Below are 16,848 nucleotides of genomic sequence, written 5' to 3'. Positions count from 1 at the left end.
TCAAGACAGACATTAAATATGGTTTTTACCTGTATATATTGTGTATGTCTTTCACCATCAATCTCCACAAATACTTGTAGAGATAGGAAAGAGAGGTGAAAGCCCATTCTAGCAGCTCTGTATCCTGTGTATCCAACAATTTGGTGATGGCCAGGAAGAAGTCATGAAAGTGAGGATAGAAGTCAGCCTGAAGATCTCGAGCCAGCTGCACCACTAGACTGTTTCAGAAAATACACCAGTGTTACTGCATTTCAAAAACAAACCAGTCAAAACCTAGTCAAACATTGCATCATCCAGCACAGTCTCCTTGGAAAGAAAGGCAGCATCACTTTTACGTCTCACTTCTTCAAAAATATCACCTATTAGGCAGCTGTGGATGGCAAGAATCTTAAGATTTTCAAAAAATCAATCAGACAGAAGTATAAAAAAAACCCCCCCAAATTATTAATATCAAACAAAGCACATTAATATAATGTCTGACATTTAGTAAGCACTCCAGCTAATTCGTTTGTCTTGTCACAACTATATTTTTTGAAGACTTAGAACTAAAAAGCTCTACCAGGGAAATATGAAAACATTGGGCATCTCATTGCTTATTTTCCTCAAGCACAATAAAGATAAAGAACACTTGCAACAGGAATCATGCTTACTTTTAATACCATCAAGGCTTATGACTACATTTTGTGACCATATACTTACTTTAACAGGGGTTGGTAAGCAAGACTGCCTTCGACTTGCAGATGTGTCTTCAAGCTCTGCACAACAGCACTTTGGTAATAAACCAGCTGGTTGAAGGACTGGCATTTGTTGGCCACTTCATTATAGAATTGCACTGTTCAAACAACAAAAGAGAAACCCTGAGAACTAGTCCAGTCCCTGGTAAGCATGTGGGGTGTTAAAGAATAACAGTGCTCCAGAGCCCAGTCAGTAATCTCCCACTGGGCTCTGGGTGAAGAAAAACCATATTTAGCAGTCTAAGGGAAGCAGGAACCATGAATATAAAGATGTACCAAAATGGCGAGTGAGGTTCAGCTCCTTCCATTTCCGCAGTCCTTCGAAAAAGTAGGTTTCAACCTCCTGCCAAAACAAAGATGAAGAATAGTTACCAACCCTACTGAATGTGTCTTGTAAAGATGAGAGGTTCAAATGAAGACAACTATCAAGTGCCTTAAACAAAGAATGTTCTAAGAAATCTTAATGACTCATTTCAACAGGCACTATTGAGTTTCCCTGCAAATAAGGTTTTTTTTTTCAATATTCAAAACACATTTGAAAATATTTTCTGATGACAGGACTTGTTTATATAATTGCTTTTTATACTTCTGTTGACTGGCCTTGATAATCTAAGATGCTGAGCCATGGTTTACCCAGCACAATGCCTTGGGATTTTCTTTTGGCATCCTCTCAGCTATGGAGTGGGAAGTTCAGAACAATCCAGCAGGCCAGGTGGCAATAACCTGCAAAGCACTATAATCATAATGATGATTTGTATGACACATAGAAATGATCCTTGTGATCTATGAAGACACATGCTCCTACTTTATACACATGCTGCCAGTACGTGGGTGTCGACAGGTAACAAGTGATGTGTCCCACGTGACAAGTGATAGGACAAGAGGAAATGGCCTCAAGTTGTGCTAGACGAGGTTTAGACTGGATATTAGGGAAAACGTCTTCACTGAAAGGGTGGTCAGGCATTAGAACAGGCTGCTCAGAGAAGTGGCTGAATAATCATCCCTGGATATATTTAAAAAATGTGCAGATGTAGCACTTGGGGACATGGTTTAATGATGAACTTGACAGTGTTGGGCTAACAGTCAGACTCAGTAATCTTAGAGGTCTTTTCCAGCTTATGATTTTCAAACTTCAGATTCTATTGCAACTACTCAACACATGCAAGTCTTTATAAGTCTGGTCCTAGGACTGCTAAATGACACAGCAGCATCCTTCATGTTCAGAAACAGGCCCACCAGCCACATGGAAGACATCAGGGTGGTACTGACAAAGTCCCTCAATGGCAATACTGCAGACCAGGTAAAAAAGTAAAATTGAACAAAGCATGAAATGAGGCTCCAGAAAAAGCAGTTCTTGCAGAAGCTCCTTTCCAATTTCCTCCTAAATACATTTCTTAAGTGACTCTTTCATGGAGTATGTCTACTTGTGATGTTATTTCAGAAAATAATCACAGTTGCTGCTCTCACCTCAGCATAGCTCCCAGTTCTGTCAATCCGATGAATAATATCAATATTAATGTTGCTCAGACGCTCCGAGAAGGTAAGAAACTGGAAAAATAAAGGACACATTTCTTGCTCAATTCTGAGCACAGCCCTTGCAAATCTCTCTCAACAGCACACACACACTGCAAACAGAAGCCCCACTTCTAAAGAGGGGCTGCCGGACAATACCCCTCAATATCAGCCCTATAAGAAGGTGAAGGCAAAGCGCCCAGGAAGGAGCAGGACCGACCCTCTACCCCCGCGACCTGCAAAGCGAGGCTCGCAGCCCACGCGTCTGCACAACACGATGACAGAGACGCAGAGAAATCTACCCAGATTTCAGCAAACTGCCCCGCTCTCAGCCTCCCTGAGATAACCCTGGTTAATTTCACTGAATTATACCCTACGCTAGGGCGGCGGTGAGCCTGCTGCCTGCCAGGGACGGTGACCGGGCGGCCGGAGCTGCCGGGTGCGGGGCAGCAGCCGCACTCCGGCCCCGCAGCCCCGGCCGGGACCCTCGCAGCGCTGAGCGGAGCCCGCCGCGCCGCCGACCCTCGAGCTCCTGCCGCGGTGCCGCTTCGGCAGCCGGGCACGACCACTGAACGAACACCCACGGCGGAAGCCTGAGCTCCGTTCCCCCGGCCAGCAGCCGCGTCCGGGCGGGCGCTCACCCGGTGCGTGTTGCCCGACTTGTGGGCCGTGGGCTTGCTCTTCATGGTGGCGCTGGCGGCGGCGGGAGCGCCACAGCGAGTCCCACACGTGCGGCCCTAGGCGCCAGGCGCCGCCATGCCGGCACGGGCTGCCGGGAGTAGGGGCGGGACCGCCGGCGGAAGGGGCGGGCGATGCCGAACGAGGCCTCTGTTCGGAGCCGGGGGACCTTCCCGTCCCCGTCTCGCCTTGGCACCGAGCGGAGATTCCGGAGTGCCGTGGGCAGAGCAGCTCCTCTCCGCCTTTGTCTGTGCGCTCTGGTGTAGGGCGGCGGGCTGGGGCACCTCTGTACCAGGGGGAGGCCGCGGCGATGCCCAGGGAAGAGCAGTTTGTGCTATGGCCACAGCACAGCACTGATGGCTCGTCCCGGAACGGCCACTGCCCAGCTCTCCGATCTCAGTAGTGACTTTTGTCCGGACCTCAACAATTTAAACTAAAATGTTCATCGCAGACAAAGTCCTCGCACCAGAGTAAATGGTTACGGACTGGTCCTCCCTTGCAATACCACGGCTTGTGGGAGCTTCTGTCGCTGCAGTTGCAGGAGGGGGAGGACGTGTGAGTGAGGTGGGAGGTGAAGTTGAGGTGGGAAGCTTAAGGAGCTGTGGTGCGGGCAGGTGTACTACAGACAGCTCAGAACCACGCGGCCTTTCGAGGTTGCGTCTTGTCCAGTTTGAGAATTTCTCCCTGCCGAGGCCGCCTGTCCTGCCTGCTACAGGCAGCTCAAGGCCCTGTCAGAAAGCAGGCTTGCAGGCTGTTCAGACCAGGCCACTGTCAGAAACCAGGCTTGCAGGCTGTTCAGACAGAAAGACACCCAGGCAGATTTGAGCACGGCTGAAGTTCACGATTAGGAGCACGTAGGGACCCACAGCTTCGAACAGACCCAGCAGGTTAAACAGTGCCAGGTGCATCCAGAAAGGCTGCCCACAGGCAGGCAGTAAGCCATTAGCATGATAGTCATCTGGGCAGGTAGGGGAACGTGCTTGCTTCAGCACCTGTGGACTCAGAGCTACTGAGACAGCTTTAAACCTTGTTCTTTTGCTGTAGGAATAGAAAGGACTTCTGGCGTTTGCATTAGGTGGGAAGAGAATGCCTAATTAGGCATTTAGGTTTGAAAAGGTTAGCTTAAGTGATTTCAAGGCCAAATATCTCCATAGAAAGTGCAGCCAAAAGCATGTTGAGAGGTCTAGATCCACAAGACCTTAGGGACCAATATGCAACTGTTTAAAGCACAAATAACCTCCCAGAAGTGGATAGTAAATTCACTTAGTGTCTCCTACCTATTGTATACTTGTGGAAAACAGTAATCTTTTTTTCCATTATGAATAACATCTATTCATAGAGTTGTAGAACTTTGTGGGATGCATGCACTGCAAAATCATCCAAGGAAATAAGAAAAATCTAACATTCATGTACAGTAACGGGGAGAAGAGCTCTGACTGTTGCAGAAGTCGTCATCGGCAAAAATAAAAGACATTAGAGGAAGTTTTTAAAAGCCTTAAAATGCTCTTTTTGTGTTTGTAAACTGGCAGTTTCTCTGAAGATTGAGACAAGCTAAATCTGCAGCTGCTGATGTTCCTGAGAGTTTCTGGTTGCAAGAGCTACACATGAACTGCGTGTCAGCCAGCACTGAATACCACACTTGGAGGTACACCTGAGTGAGCCTCAGGCTCATAGCCCAGGTATCAGTACTACTATGGCCAGGACAGTAGGTCTGGTGCCTCAGCTGGCAAGGTTCAGTGACCCAGAAGGGCCCTTCCCCACTTGTGTATGAGCTGCAGCTATGTTAACAATATCTTTACTACATACACTCCCCTCTGACTGCAATGCCTCAAGCCTCAGGACTTTTACTTTTCCAGTAAGAGATGTGGTTTTCCCATCTCTGGGCAAGCCCTAGCTCCAGCACCCTGTGATTATCTGATGGTTCCTGCCAGCAATTCTCCTTCAGAAATTTATGCTACAGGCATTAAAAATTAAAAGCAGATGGCTTTCTGAAGAGCAGTGGCTTATTGGTAGTAATACTTGTAGAGGCATGTAGAGGAAACCTTTGTAAAATAGTGCATGCATGTCTACCAAAGTAGTCACCAATTCAGATCTGACTTCTTCAAACACCCAGTGTGGACTACAGCCACCAGTCCCTAACTCTAATCCATCAGCACTCCTGAAACAGGTCTAAGATACGTGTCTCTTCTGTTCCTGGGCTTTTTATTCCTGCAGTTCTAAATCTACTTGCTGGACTCAGCAAGAGGCAGACCCACTTTATGTAGAAGCAAAGCAGGCTTGCCTTTGGTAGTCTGTAGTTTAGCCTAATAGTGGTAATTGGGGTGAAATATCTCGATATTTAACCCAGGATGGTCTCACAGGGCAGAATTCCTCTCAGATACCCTCCATGGTTAAAATGCATGTGTCCGCCTTTGAGCATCAACTTCAGGCTCCTTTTCTATTCACTGAAGCTCTAGATGTATTCTTGTACTCGAAACATCTGTGTTAGAATAGCATTAATCCTAGAACTGGTAACCTCAGGAAGTTTGGATGACTGCATTATATGTGCATATCTACAACTGACCCTGTGGGTGCTCCCCACATGGCATGGCTCAATAACTACATAAATACATTGTATCCAGACAGGGTTACTGAGTTGCCCTACTTCTGTCATATTTTATGTGTATTAATCACAAGCACAGCACATGTTCCAGAAGCCCATATGACTCTTGAGTTTCTGACTTAAAGGACATGTTACCTGACACAAGACAATGAGCAGCTAGGTCAGACTATTTTTAACCAGAGGACATTGTAGATTGCATAGATGCACAGGAGTTAGATCAAATTTTCATTTTCCTACCATATGCACAGAGGCATAGTGGAGTTTGCATAGGTAATTATCTTGTGCGAGGATTTTTCCTTTCAAAATGAAATATAACAGGCTAATAGATGAACAGAAACAACTGTGAATTTCACCAAACAACTTCTAATCTCGGATGCCCAAAGCTAGATTGATCAATCAAATATTAGAGACAATAAACAGTTATCTGAGCTGGTTGTGAACCCAGAAGCCTTTCTCTTTGCCTGTCACGAGTCACCACACAGGTGGGGTGCAGAGGCTGGGGTGGATGTGGCTGTAAACCTATTGCATCACAGGAGCTCTTTAGAATCCTCCTGTAGGGAAAAGCTGGCATGAGTTGAAGGCAGGTTATACAAGTGTATCATGCAGTTTGGTGTATTCTTTCAACTGAAGCAATCTAATTTTTAAATTTGACTGCAAAGTAAGATGAGCCCTTTGTAACACAATGACATATTTTCACTGCCAGTTTCCTCCTCAGCTTCTAGCTGGCACTTTGCCTTGCCTTGCGGGAGAAAACCCCACAGGATTATGTAGGATGTTGTTGAGAGCACTTCAAAATCAAAGCAGACAAGATACTGGAATCCTGCTCTGCAATGTGGTGGAACTGCTGGGCCACATTTTTTTCTAATATGCCTGGAGCATAGAAATTCTGCAAATAATGCAACTCCAGGTCAATGCTAGCTGAGTCATGGGGAGAATTTCATGGGGAGAAGGGTAAACCCTTAGGTTTGCTGAACAGAAGGGTTGGAACAAGGGGCTGGAATTTAGATCCCAGATTTTCTGTCTGAAATATTCTGAACTTATGGACTTTCATCACAGAAAGGGACACTGACAACCTGGTTCAACTCTTGACAAACCTAGGCCAGTGACTCATCTATTTCAAGTCAGTGTCCTGCTGCAGAGCTGAAATAGGTGGGCTGTACTAGCCCCAACTCTTGAAGCAAACTGAACAGCACCAGGGCACAGGGACTGTCCACACCAATAAATCATCTATACAGTCCCTGGCAAAAGTTTGATTCATGCTAGTTTTCTGCCCAGTAGGAACCCACACCTGGGTTTTTTAGGCTTTGGTTTTCTCTTTGTTGTTTGGGGATTTTTGTTTTGTTTTGGTTTTGGGGATTTTTATTTGTTTTGTTTTTTGTTTTTGTTTAGTTTGTTTTCTTAGTTTTGCTTTGTTCTGGTTTTGTTTTTGGTTTTTTTTTTTTTTGGTGGAGAAGAAAGTTTTAGAAATTATTTGTATTAGAAAGAAAAAGAGTCTGATTTCTGCACAGACACATGTATAGACAGCCCCAGGACAGGAGAGGTTTGCAGTGGTGGTTGCTGCTGTTGTTCCTCATCCATTGCTTTGCCACAGCAGCAGCAACAGAACTGGCTACAGCCTTGTTGAAAGCAACAGTAATAGAAGCAGCAGGAAGAGGATTCACAGAGGAATCATGCTGCATAGAAAGGAAAATTAAAAGGCAGGATGGTCTTGTTCCCCAAAAGAGATGTGAATGCTCTCCCGCATTTCATGGTCACCATTAAAATGAGGGGCATTTGGATTTGACAGAAACTATCTGGATTTCAGACTGTCTGTCATGTGTCTGGGACTACTAACAGTCTGTTTACAGCATGCCATTCAGGGAAAAATAAGGCCAGGCTCACTGAAAGGAATGGTATGTTCCTGGCATGGAATAGAAGGTAATGTACAAAGCAATTGGTACTGTTCTTCATATCTCTGCATCCATCTCATTCATGCAATGAAAGTTAGGTATGTAGGTTTGATGTTTTGGCTAATTAATTTGCTGCTTTTTCTTTTCTTATTTGAAGTTTCAACTGTCATAGTATTCATGCAGCTGTAACTTTGCTTTCAGGTTCCAATAGAGTCAGTACTTCAGTTATCCATTTCTGATCTCATAGATCCAAGAGACATAGTGTACAAAAGCTGAAACTCCAAAGAAAGAGTCTAATAATCTCAGCTCTGCAGTGTACTGTAAGGAAAAAACATTTAAACATACATACCCTTAAGCTGAGACTGCTAGGACGCAGTCGAATTTTGATGTGTACTGTTGAGTGAAATATTTCTGAGTACCTTAGAAAAGTGGAAGAAGTTATACAACATCAAGAGAAAAAGCAGCCCTTCTTGGCACTTCCACTGTGTCATAAGCTGCTCGTACCAGCTGCTAAAATGCAGATATTTATGAGAAATTTCCAATATTGGTCCATATAAAGCAGAAAAAAACCCAATAAAACACCAAAAAATCAAACCATACCAACCAACCTACCAACCAGTGAACCAACCAAAAAAACACCAAAAAAAAAAGTTATTAATGCTGTCACTGCAGAGATGTTGCTAACACTAAATTTAAAAAAAAAAAGGGCTGTCCCTTCTTATAATAAAATTTAAGTAAGTTTTTGGACACTGCTCCTGCTTTCAATACTGATTTGTGGGTCTAATTTATGATCAGATCAAATAGGAGCCATTGAAAGAACTGATAAAACAAACATACTGAAACAATAAATCCCTGTGTCAGAGATATCTAGGTGGAGATTGACACTTCAGTAATAAAGGAAAAGAAAATGAGCCGCTATCTCCAAGTAAGAGAGAAAACCCAAAAGACTCTGAAGCAGATGAAGTCCTGGCTGCTTGAACTGGGCAAGCACTTAGCACAGGGGTGCAGTTCACCTCTTTGGCTATAGCTGCTGGCTGCACAGAGGGCTATCTTTCACCTGGTGTTCATAGCCAGGAGAAGATCACTTGCAGGGTGCCCACCAGCACCTCATTTGATGTGAGATGATACGAGCCCCTTTAAAATCAGGATCAGCTAATGCTACTGTACAGATACAGAACATCTGCTGTACCAAGAGATGGAGTCCCTTAAATCCAGCTGCAGCCAAAATGCTTCTCCTTGACTACCATTTACTGCTGTGCTTCCTTGTGCATCACATCATTCGCCAAGTCTGCAAACTGCTGACACTATCACATGGCATTAACCTGACTGTGCAGAAGCTGTGGAGGGTTTATGATGCTAGATCAATACAATTTTTTTTTGCCTATTTAAAAAATCATATTAAAATTATTATTTCTTCTCCATTGCCTTAGCCCCAAATCCACATTTTCATCAAACCCCACTCAGTAGTCTATTTGAGCACATGCTAACACTGGATAGCAATACACTAAAGCAAAAGACATTAATTTTAAGAGTCCCAGTGTGCCTGGATTAATAGTCTTCCTGCCATGGAGTTTGGTCATGAACATCTGCATGACACATATCCACTGTCCTCCACCCACCACAGACCACCTCCTTAGCATCCTGCAACAGCAATAAGACTGCAGTGCAAGAGGCCAAAAAACCTACAGTGTGTTCCAGCAGCATCTTGGGAGAGACCAAGGATGCTGGCAGTGTTTCCACTCTCCAGAAAAAACAGGGCTTTGCTATTTGAAACGTCTAGATAGCATCAGAAATAGGTGTAACAAATCTCACGTTATAGAGGAAAACAGAAGAAACAAACCAAGCCAAAGTCAACAGGTGCAGATGGTTGGAACCTGAGGGAAAAACCTCCTTCCTTATCTACTTTTGGTGATGGATTTGCTTTGAGGATGTCTGACAAACAAAGCAATTAAACACGTAGAGCTGATGTAAATATGCATAACTGCTTTCAAACATTTCCAAGCAATGTATGTGTTTGTGTGATCTCAGCATGGGCAGCCTTCGCAGAGAGTAGAAGAAGAACTGAAGATGATCAAAAAGGGGTTTAAAAGAGAGGCAAGGCAGTCAGTTCCTAGAGACATTAAAAAATTGGAAGAATGAAGTGGATAGGAAACAGCAATTTTGAGGGAAATGCCTCATGGGACTGTGAGTCCAAAAGGAAGGGGATTCTTGTAGAAGTGTGAGAGGAAGGAGGATGAGAAAGTTTCTTAATGTGAAGAGATGGGGGTGGAGATGAAAGGATTGAGGGATCACAGGGGATTCAGCAGTAGCAATTACAAAGAAGGATGGGAGGCAGGTAATAAGGGAGGTGTCAGAACTGGTGATAGACACTGGATAGTGAAAAAATATGGAAAAATAAATCAAAATAATAAAAAAGCTAGTTAGGTCACTGGGGCAGTGGCAGGCAACATTTTTCAGAGTGTTTTGAAGTGACAGAGTTAGCAGGCTCATGTCTAGAGGCTTCCTCTGTAGAAAGTGCAAAGAGGCAGGCTCCTCCAGGGAGCATATCAAAGCAACAGTTTCTGTCTGAAAAACCTGTCTCCTTCAGCAGGGAGCCAAGCTGCATAACCGAAGTATCCTACATGGTACACCTAAAGCAAACACATATCAAAATAACATCAGCTAGAACATGTAATCTGAGCTAGTTTGGATAGCTGGTAGTGGAAAAAAGAGGGGAAACAAAAGAAACAATACAGAAGTTCAGAAAAATTGACTCAGAAAAAAAAAATCGATTTTTGTTCATCATTCTGGTGAACATTTGACAGCCTTTTCTCATACATTAACTGCAAGTAAGCAAACTGGTTGAATTGTAATTCTGTTGATGCAGAATTGAACACTTTAAATAAACAAAAGATCCCAAAGCCATGGGAATAAAGTTCAAACATGTAACTTATTTATCCATTTGAGTTAAAGAAGTAAAATCTGTACCACAATTTTATTCCCATACTAATTGTTCTTGTGAGCAAGTATTTCTGTATGCTACATCTCACTGCATGGACAGTCCATAAATACATTTTGAAATTTGTTCTTTTAGATGAAAGAGGAGAATTCTCCAGCAAATGCATTATAGACTCCTAATCATTCAGATTTAAATGCTCAGTAGTCAAGGCTAACTTAAGTACTTCCTTCAATCCTGGAGCACTCACTATTGATTTTAAAAGGTATGTTGGTATTAGTGGGTTACACAATATAAAGTTCCCTTCTCAAGACCATTAAGTACTCACATTTAAATTATTTTCCTTACAAACTGTATTCATTTGAATTTCAGTGGAATGTGAACACAGAAAAAACAAACAACTTAGAGGGTGTCATTCAAAATGTCAACATAAACCATGACTTCTATGACTCTTTGGCACTTTTCTCCTTGTTGATCTCTTTCTTTGCAAATCACTTTCTGTCCTTGTGTCCCAGACATGCCAAGCATGAGAGGACAAACACTTCAAGCAAAAGTTGTTACCCTGAAAGACTTCCTAATGATTAGGGTCTGAAGCAAAGACCTTTCCCAATTCTACACCTCTTCAAATATAGGATTTGGATAGGATGAGGATTGGAAATACAACAGACATGGAATTAGGGAACCATGCTTCTTGAAATATTTAACTTGTTATGTTTATGGTGTTTTTTTAAGACATAAGACACTTGCAAATATCATTGCAACCTTGTTATTGCCCACAAACAGAACGCAGAACACAGTCTGTGCAAGAGGCACTTCTGTAAAATTACTACTAGAAAAAAGAAAAGGATCCTTGGAAATGTGCCCTAGTGATGTTACTGGAAATAAAGAGGTACCAATTATGGGACATCTCTGTAAAAGAAAATCCCTGTGGTCAAAATACATGTGCCAGGTGACTATTTCTAAGAAACTCATCCAAATTTCACAAGGAATATTGATGATGATATGATGCTCTTCTGAATCCCCTTTCAGGGTAATTCTGTCATGTCCAAACAGTATTAACAGAAAAAGAGCTGACAAAAAAGTAACTGAAAAGAAAGCTAAGAAAATCACTAAACAAGACTGTGGGAGATTAAGACATCTTCCCTGATTTTGGCTGGGATAGTTAATTTTATTTTAGTAGCTGGTACAGTGCTGCATTTTGAATGTAGTATAAAAGGAGTGTTGATAACACACTGATGTTTTTATTGTTGCTAAGTTGTGCTTACCCTAAGCTAAGACAGTTTCCCATGCTCTGCCAATGAGCAGGTGCACAAGAAACTGGGAGGGAGCATGTCCAGGACAGCTGATCTGAACTAGCCAAAGGGATGATGTTCTGTTCCATACCAGAACATCATCCCCAGTATATAAACTGAGGAGTTGGCCAGGAGATGCGAATTGCTGCTCGGGTGTGGGCTGGCCATCAGTCAGTGGGTGGTGAGCAATTGTATTGTGCATTGCTAGTTTATTTTGTGTTCCTGCCACCCCTTTTAATTAAAATTATTAATATTGTCATCATTATAAATATTATTATTAGATTTTATTTTGTTTCACTTAATTAACTGCTCTTATCTCAACCCATGAGTTTTGCTTTTCTTTTTTTTTCCATCTCTCCTCCTCACTGCAAGGTGGAGGGCAGGTGGTGATTGAGCAGCTGCATGGTGCTTAGCTGCTGCCTGGGATTAAACTACATCAGGAGCATTAAACCAGGAGAAGCAAAGCCAGTGGTGGTAGTAGTAAGGTAACTAGCTATACTATGCCCAGCAATTCAAAACAGCAGTGTGTGGAAAAGCACAGCACGTAGAGGAAATTAGGGTGTATTCAAACACCCTAACTGATGTTCAGAAATATGAAACACCATCAGCAATGAGCTTCCTTTACACCAAAATGCAACAGGCTTTTCAAGGTGACAGGTGATGCTGTATAGGAAGCAGTTGCTGCCATGAAAATCTTCCAAAAGTAAAAGTGCATTTTTACTTGAAGTACTGCATTGTGAGAAAAATCAGACAGTCTAATTAGGAGTAAATGATTAATTTTGATATGTTATTCCTAACACTAACTGTGACATAAAGGAAATTTAACTGGTAGCTCCATGAATGGAGGAGTAAATTGAATCTAGGTCCTCATATCTCTGTGTCTTAGTGTGGTTGCCTGTGAACTTAAGAAGATGAGAAGCTTTGCCTGCAGTGCTGTGTTTTTAAGGTCTTTCAAATGGTTTCACCATTCCCCTAATAGAGGTTCAGCTCCTGCAGCAGTATTCCTTTCAACAGGAACATTTATGGGAGCCTGCATTTTTTCCCATCTACTTCAATGCAACTGGTAACTCCTTAATCTTTCTGAGGCCCCGATCTCTCTAGATTTGATTATGGTGTACTGTGATCATTGCATGAAGTGCAAACACCTTCCACATGCATACATGTACCTATACATATATACAGGGCATCATTCCACATCCCAGATTTCCTAACAAATCATCCATTTTTGCTGATTTTGTTTTGAAATTATTTTGTTTGTTTGTTTTTACCAACAGTCAGCCGTTTTCTGGCAAGGCTTCCAAACAGATCCCTGTGTAAGCAGCAGAGAACAATGGCTGGTCCTGGCACTACACAGGTCAATAAAATTGACCATGAACTGTTCTTGATCTGCAAACTCAGCTCACCTGGTGTAGGTACAGCTGAACCCCACATAGTCTGAAACGAAGCAAAAATTACTGGAAGTTGGAGAGCTCCCAGGCTGCCAAAGCAAAATGTAAAAGGTCTTGCATCATCACTGAACAATGGTCACCAGGCCTCCAGTGTTCCCCTCCCTCACTTACAGTTGTTTTTGCCCATGCCCACATTTGCCTACAAGCAGGATAATCCCTGAAAGTCTATTTTCACAACTTAGGCAGCATCTCTCCAAGTTCAGGGCTCAATATATTTGTCTCATCCACAGGAGAAAATACATCCTAGTGATCTCCCAGTGCAGTGGCCTATCCACATGAAAAATAACATTAAGGGAATGTCCTTCCCTACAGACTTCCAGTAAATTCTCACAGAGCTGTCCCATAGTGGAAATGAGCCCAATACAATCACAAGGAAGGAACCATTTGGAGCCCATAGGCAGCCTGGGGTTTGTTTGGTCAGATCCATGGCCTTTTTATTAGAGGGTGCTGGAGAGATGTGACTCTTACCCCTCTTTCTATTAAACACTGAGTCCCACTGATGTCGGTAGTCTTACAAAAACAGAGTCACAGCCACAGTGAGATGAGACACCGCATAAGGCCCAGTGGAGATGGGGCAAAAGTGTTACAAGAAGATAATGAAAGACACTCTCTGAGTTTGGAAGCCATTTACATATCTATTGTAGCAATGAGAAAAAGCAAATACTTACAATTCTGTCTCTGTTACACAGCACAAACCAATAGAGCTAATTTGGTTCTCTGTGTGAAAAATCCAGAAAAACATTTAGTCCTGTTCTCCAGGTTCACTTGCTGTGATTTAGAATACGGCCATCATGAAGATTTGCTGCTCGTTCCAAAAATGGAAATATCCACATGGGAGTATCCAGCCTTTCTTGCCATATTGATCATGATGACATGTGAAAGACAATTGCTTAACACTATTGGTAAAAGGACCAAGGATGCCACGTGAAACCAGAGTGATGTGCATTTCCTCATAGCTGCTTGTGTTTCAGTTAAGAAACATGATCTGTTTTCCAGTACATGTTATCACTTGCTGTGTTTACATTATGTCAAAAATTATAAAGAAGCTGAATCAAAATTGTATTAATCCTGTATAATTAATACTTTAAATGCATGTTATTGTTTGAATGGTTTGAGCAACATAATTCCTGAAGAAGTGCAAACAAAGAACACTGAGCATGAAGCTCTGAGCAGCACAAGCTGTGGTCTTGGGCCAGAGCCTGTTTATATCCTTCCTGAGAAAAAGGGGTCATGCTTTTTGACAGCAAATACGTTTTTTTGGACAACACCAGTTCATTGCACTGTGGGGTTGTGCTGGTTTTGATTGAAGCTTGGCTTGGAAGGTTTATCATCTTTCACACTGTCAGAAGTTGATTTAGGGCAACCACTTCAGATGATCAATAAAGCAATAGCCTAATTGGTAGGTGTAGAGCATAAGTTTCTATTTCACTCTTCCTCAACAAGACATCTGGAAGCTCTTACTCATTGCATAAGTAATTAGAGAGTAATTGGGCTACAGAGACTGATGCCCTCACCTGCAGTGGTGAGATTAGGACATGCCACTTGCACACCATGGCCAGCTTCTGTCTCTTCAAGGACAGATTCCCAGATAAGCATCTAGACCAAATCAGACATAATTTCACAGCTCAGCTTAATAATCCTGCCAGATCAGACTTCCACCTGTTCCCTCTCCTTCCAATATGCACTCAGAAAAATCTTCAAAAGGTATACAATTCCAAAGCTCCCAAGGAGAGAGAAAAGTTCCATCATCTGTGCTTGGCTGTCAGGTGTCTGTCTGGTCATTTCTGTCTAAGATGCAGAAGGCTGCTGAAAACCATGTTTCAAAATGGTCAGATAAGGGCAGTTCAGAGCACCTTGAGCTGAACCCAGAGCACTTGCAGCAAAGACTACTTCCAGCTTATCCAGCTGTGGATGAGAGCCAGAAGAGGCTGGGCAGGAAGGAAAGTTATTCTACCTTCCATGAAGGAAAACAGGGTAATTTTTAATCCTCAAGCTGGTTCTGACTTTTACTAGGTAATCACCTCCAGCATAGCACTTTGCCAATGTACAGCTCAGGATGGAAAGCTACTGTGCAAAGCTTTTAAACTCTGCTGCAAGGTGTGCTGTGTGTGGCTGCACTGCTGTCAAACACATCTGAGTCAGCTTTGGCATTCTTTAATCTTCATTCCCCATCTGGGGTTGCTAATATATAGCAAAGTGGCCAAATATGGTATTTGCTGTTAGTCCTCTGTCTACTGCTAGCTATAGAAATAGTCACATCTCCATCACTTGACATACATCATGACCTAAAAATCCCATAGGTGTTTTTGGTGTATTCCTCTCTGGGTAAGGTGTGTGAAGCTCCATTTGTGATATTCTTGTGCACTTTGACTCCTGAACTTGAAGACGATTAGTAAAACTTCTGTGAGCACGGTGCAGGTAGTAGGGTTTCCCTATTGCACAACTGCAGTGTTCAGCAACTTGTCTTGGTAAATCTGATTCAGTGAGTTTCCTTCCAGATTGCACAACTCATGGAAATGTATATATTAAATGATATTTTCACCTCAGCCCTTTGGGGAGATGGTGGAATATGCTAATGAGCGAGGCTAGGTTCCCCATCCTGTGGAGCTCTCGAGTGAAATGCCTTCCCTCTAGAAGCTCTGGACCGCGACTCAAGTTTGCGGGGTAACCGCGTTCAGGCGGGGCTGTGCCGTGGGGCCGTCCCGCAGCCCGGAGGCGCGGGGCGGGCTGCCCTGGCCCGGGATCGCCGCCCCTTCTCGCTCCGCGGGGGCGCTCAGCGCCGCTGGGAGGAGCGGGCACCGGCACCGTATAAGGCCCGCCCGCCGTCCCGGCTGCGGCACTCGCACAGCGGCTCCCGGCGCAGCCCGCTCCCGCCCGGGGACACTCGGCAGGGACATCGCGGGGCGCTCCGCAGCGACCTGTCCCGGCGGCAGACACCGCAGCGCTCCGCACCTGTCCCACTCGGTGACACCGCATCGCCCCTCCGCTTCTGTCCCGCTGGTGTCACCGCACCGCACCTGCCCCAGCCCCGGCGGGGGGCACCTCCCTGGGGGCCCGTTCCTATCTGCTTCCTCCTGCTTATGCCATCCCGTGCCAGCCCTGCGGAGGCAGCAGCAGCCCCTCTGATTTTGGGGAAGATTCTTGGTTCCAAGGGTGAGTTCCTCGGGTAGAATGGGGCGCTTCACCGTGTGGGACTATGTGGTCTTCGCGGCTATGCTGCTCATCTCAGCCATCATTGGCATCTACTACGCCTTCGTGGGAGGCGGGCAGAAGACATCAAAGGACTTCCTCATGGCAGGCCGCAGCATGAGTGCCCTCCCGGTGGCACTCTCCCTCACAGCCAGCTTCATGTCAGCCGTCACGGTGCTGGGCACCCCTGCTGAGATCTACCGCTATGGTGCCATCTTCTGCATCTTTGCCATCACCTACGGCCTGGTGGTGCTGTGCAGTGCTGAGATCTTCCTGCCTGTCTTCTACAAGCTGGGTATTACCAGCACCTATGAGGTAAGGTGGAGTGGAAAGAAGCCCTGCCCAGCTTTTAGGGAGCTGGGAGGCTTCTCATGCCTACTTTCTACGTGTCTGCCCTCCACCTTCTCTTCCCCCAAATTCCCTGCACTCTAGGCTGTCCTATGTCACCACACTCATGAGAGCAGGCTGCAACCCTCTCTGTCCCCAAGTCTGCCCACACTGTCTCTGCAGGCAGGTGATGCTCAGCCCTGGTGCCTTAGCTCAGGAGCTGTGTGTCATGCCAGATTTGT

At 44.3% G+C, this 16,848-nt stretch overlaps 2 protein-coding genes across 4 annotated transcripts in view; one reads left to right on the top strand and one right to left on the bottom strand.

Annotated features, from left to right (window-relative positions):
• The window catches only part of UTP20 (UTP20 small subunit processome component), a 63,362-nt gene extending 60,337 nt beyond the window's left edge, over positions 1-3,025 (bottom strand). For both annotated transcript variants that reach the window (XM_050969705.1, XM_009086631.4), the window contains exons 1-5: positions 2,888-3,025; positions 2,202-2,282; positions 1,011-1,077; positions 700-832; positions 30-218 (exon numbers count right to left, since the gene is read on the bottom strand). In XM_050969705.1, coding sequence (XP_050825662.1) covers positions 30-218; positions 700-832; positions 1,011-1,077; positions 2,202-2,282; positions 2,888-2,932 — 515 coding nt within the window. In that variant the 5' untranslated portion in view covers positions 2,933-3,025. The remainder of the gene's footprint in view (positions 1-29; positions 219-699; positions 833-1,010; positions 1,078-2,201; positions 2,283-2,887) is intronic.
• Positions 3,026-15,944: 12,919 nt separating this feature from the next.
• Positions 15,945-16,848, top strand: part of SLC5A8 (solute carrier family 5 member 8) — a 29,473-nt gene continuing 28,569 nt past the window's right edge. For both annotated transcript variants that reach the window (XR_007776540.1, XM_009086633.4), the window contains exon 1: positions 15,945-16,594. Coding sequence is in view for 1 of the 2 variants with exons in the window: in XM_009086633.4 (XP_009084881.2) it covers positions 16,262-16,594 (333 nt within the window). In the remaining variant the exon portion in view is untranslated. The remainder of the gene's footprint in view (positions 16,595-16,848) is intronic.

The sequence above is a fragment of the Serinus canaria genome, chromosome 1A (assembly GCF_022539315.1).
Source record: "Serinus canaria isolate serCan28SL12 chromosome 1A, serCan2020, whole genome shotgun sequence".
Classification (NCBI taxonomy): domain Eukaryota; kingdom Metazoa; phylum Chordata; class Aves; order Passeriformes; family Fringillidae; genus Serinus; species Serinus canaria.
The sequence above is the reverse complement of the archived record's forward strand: the minus strand, read 5'-3'. Positions and strand labels throughout refer to the sequence as shown.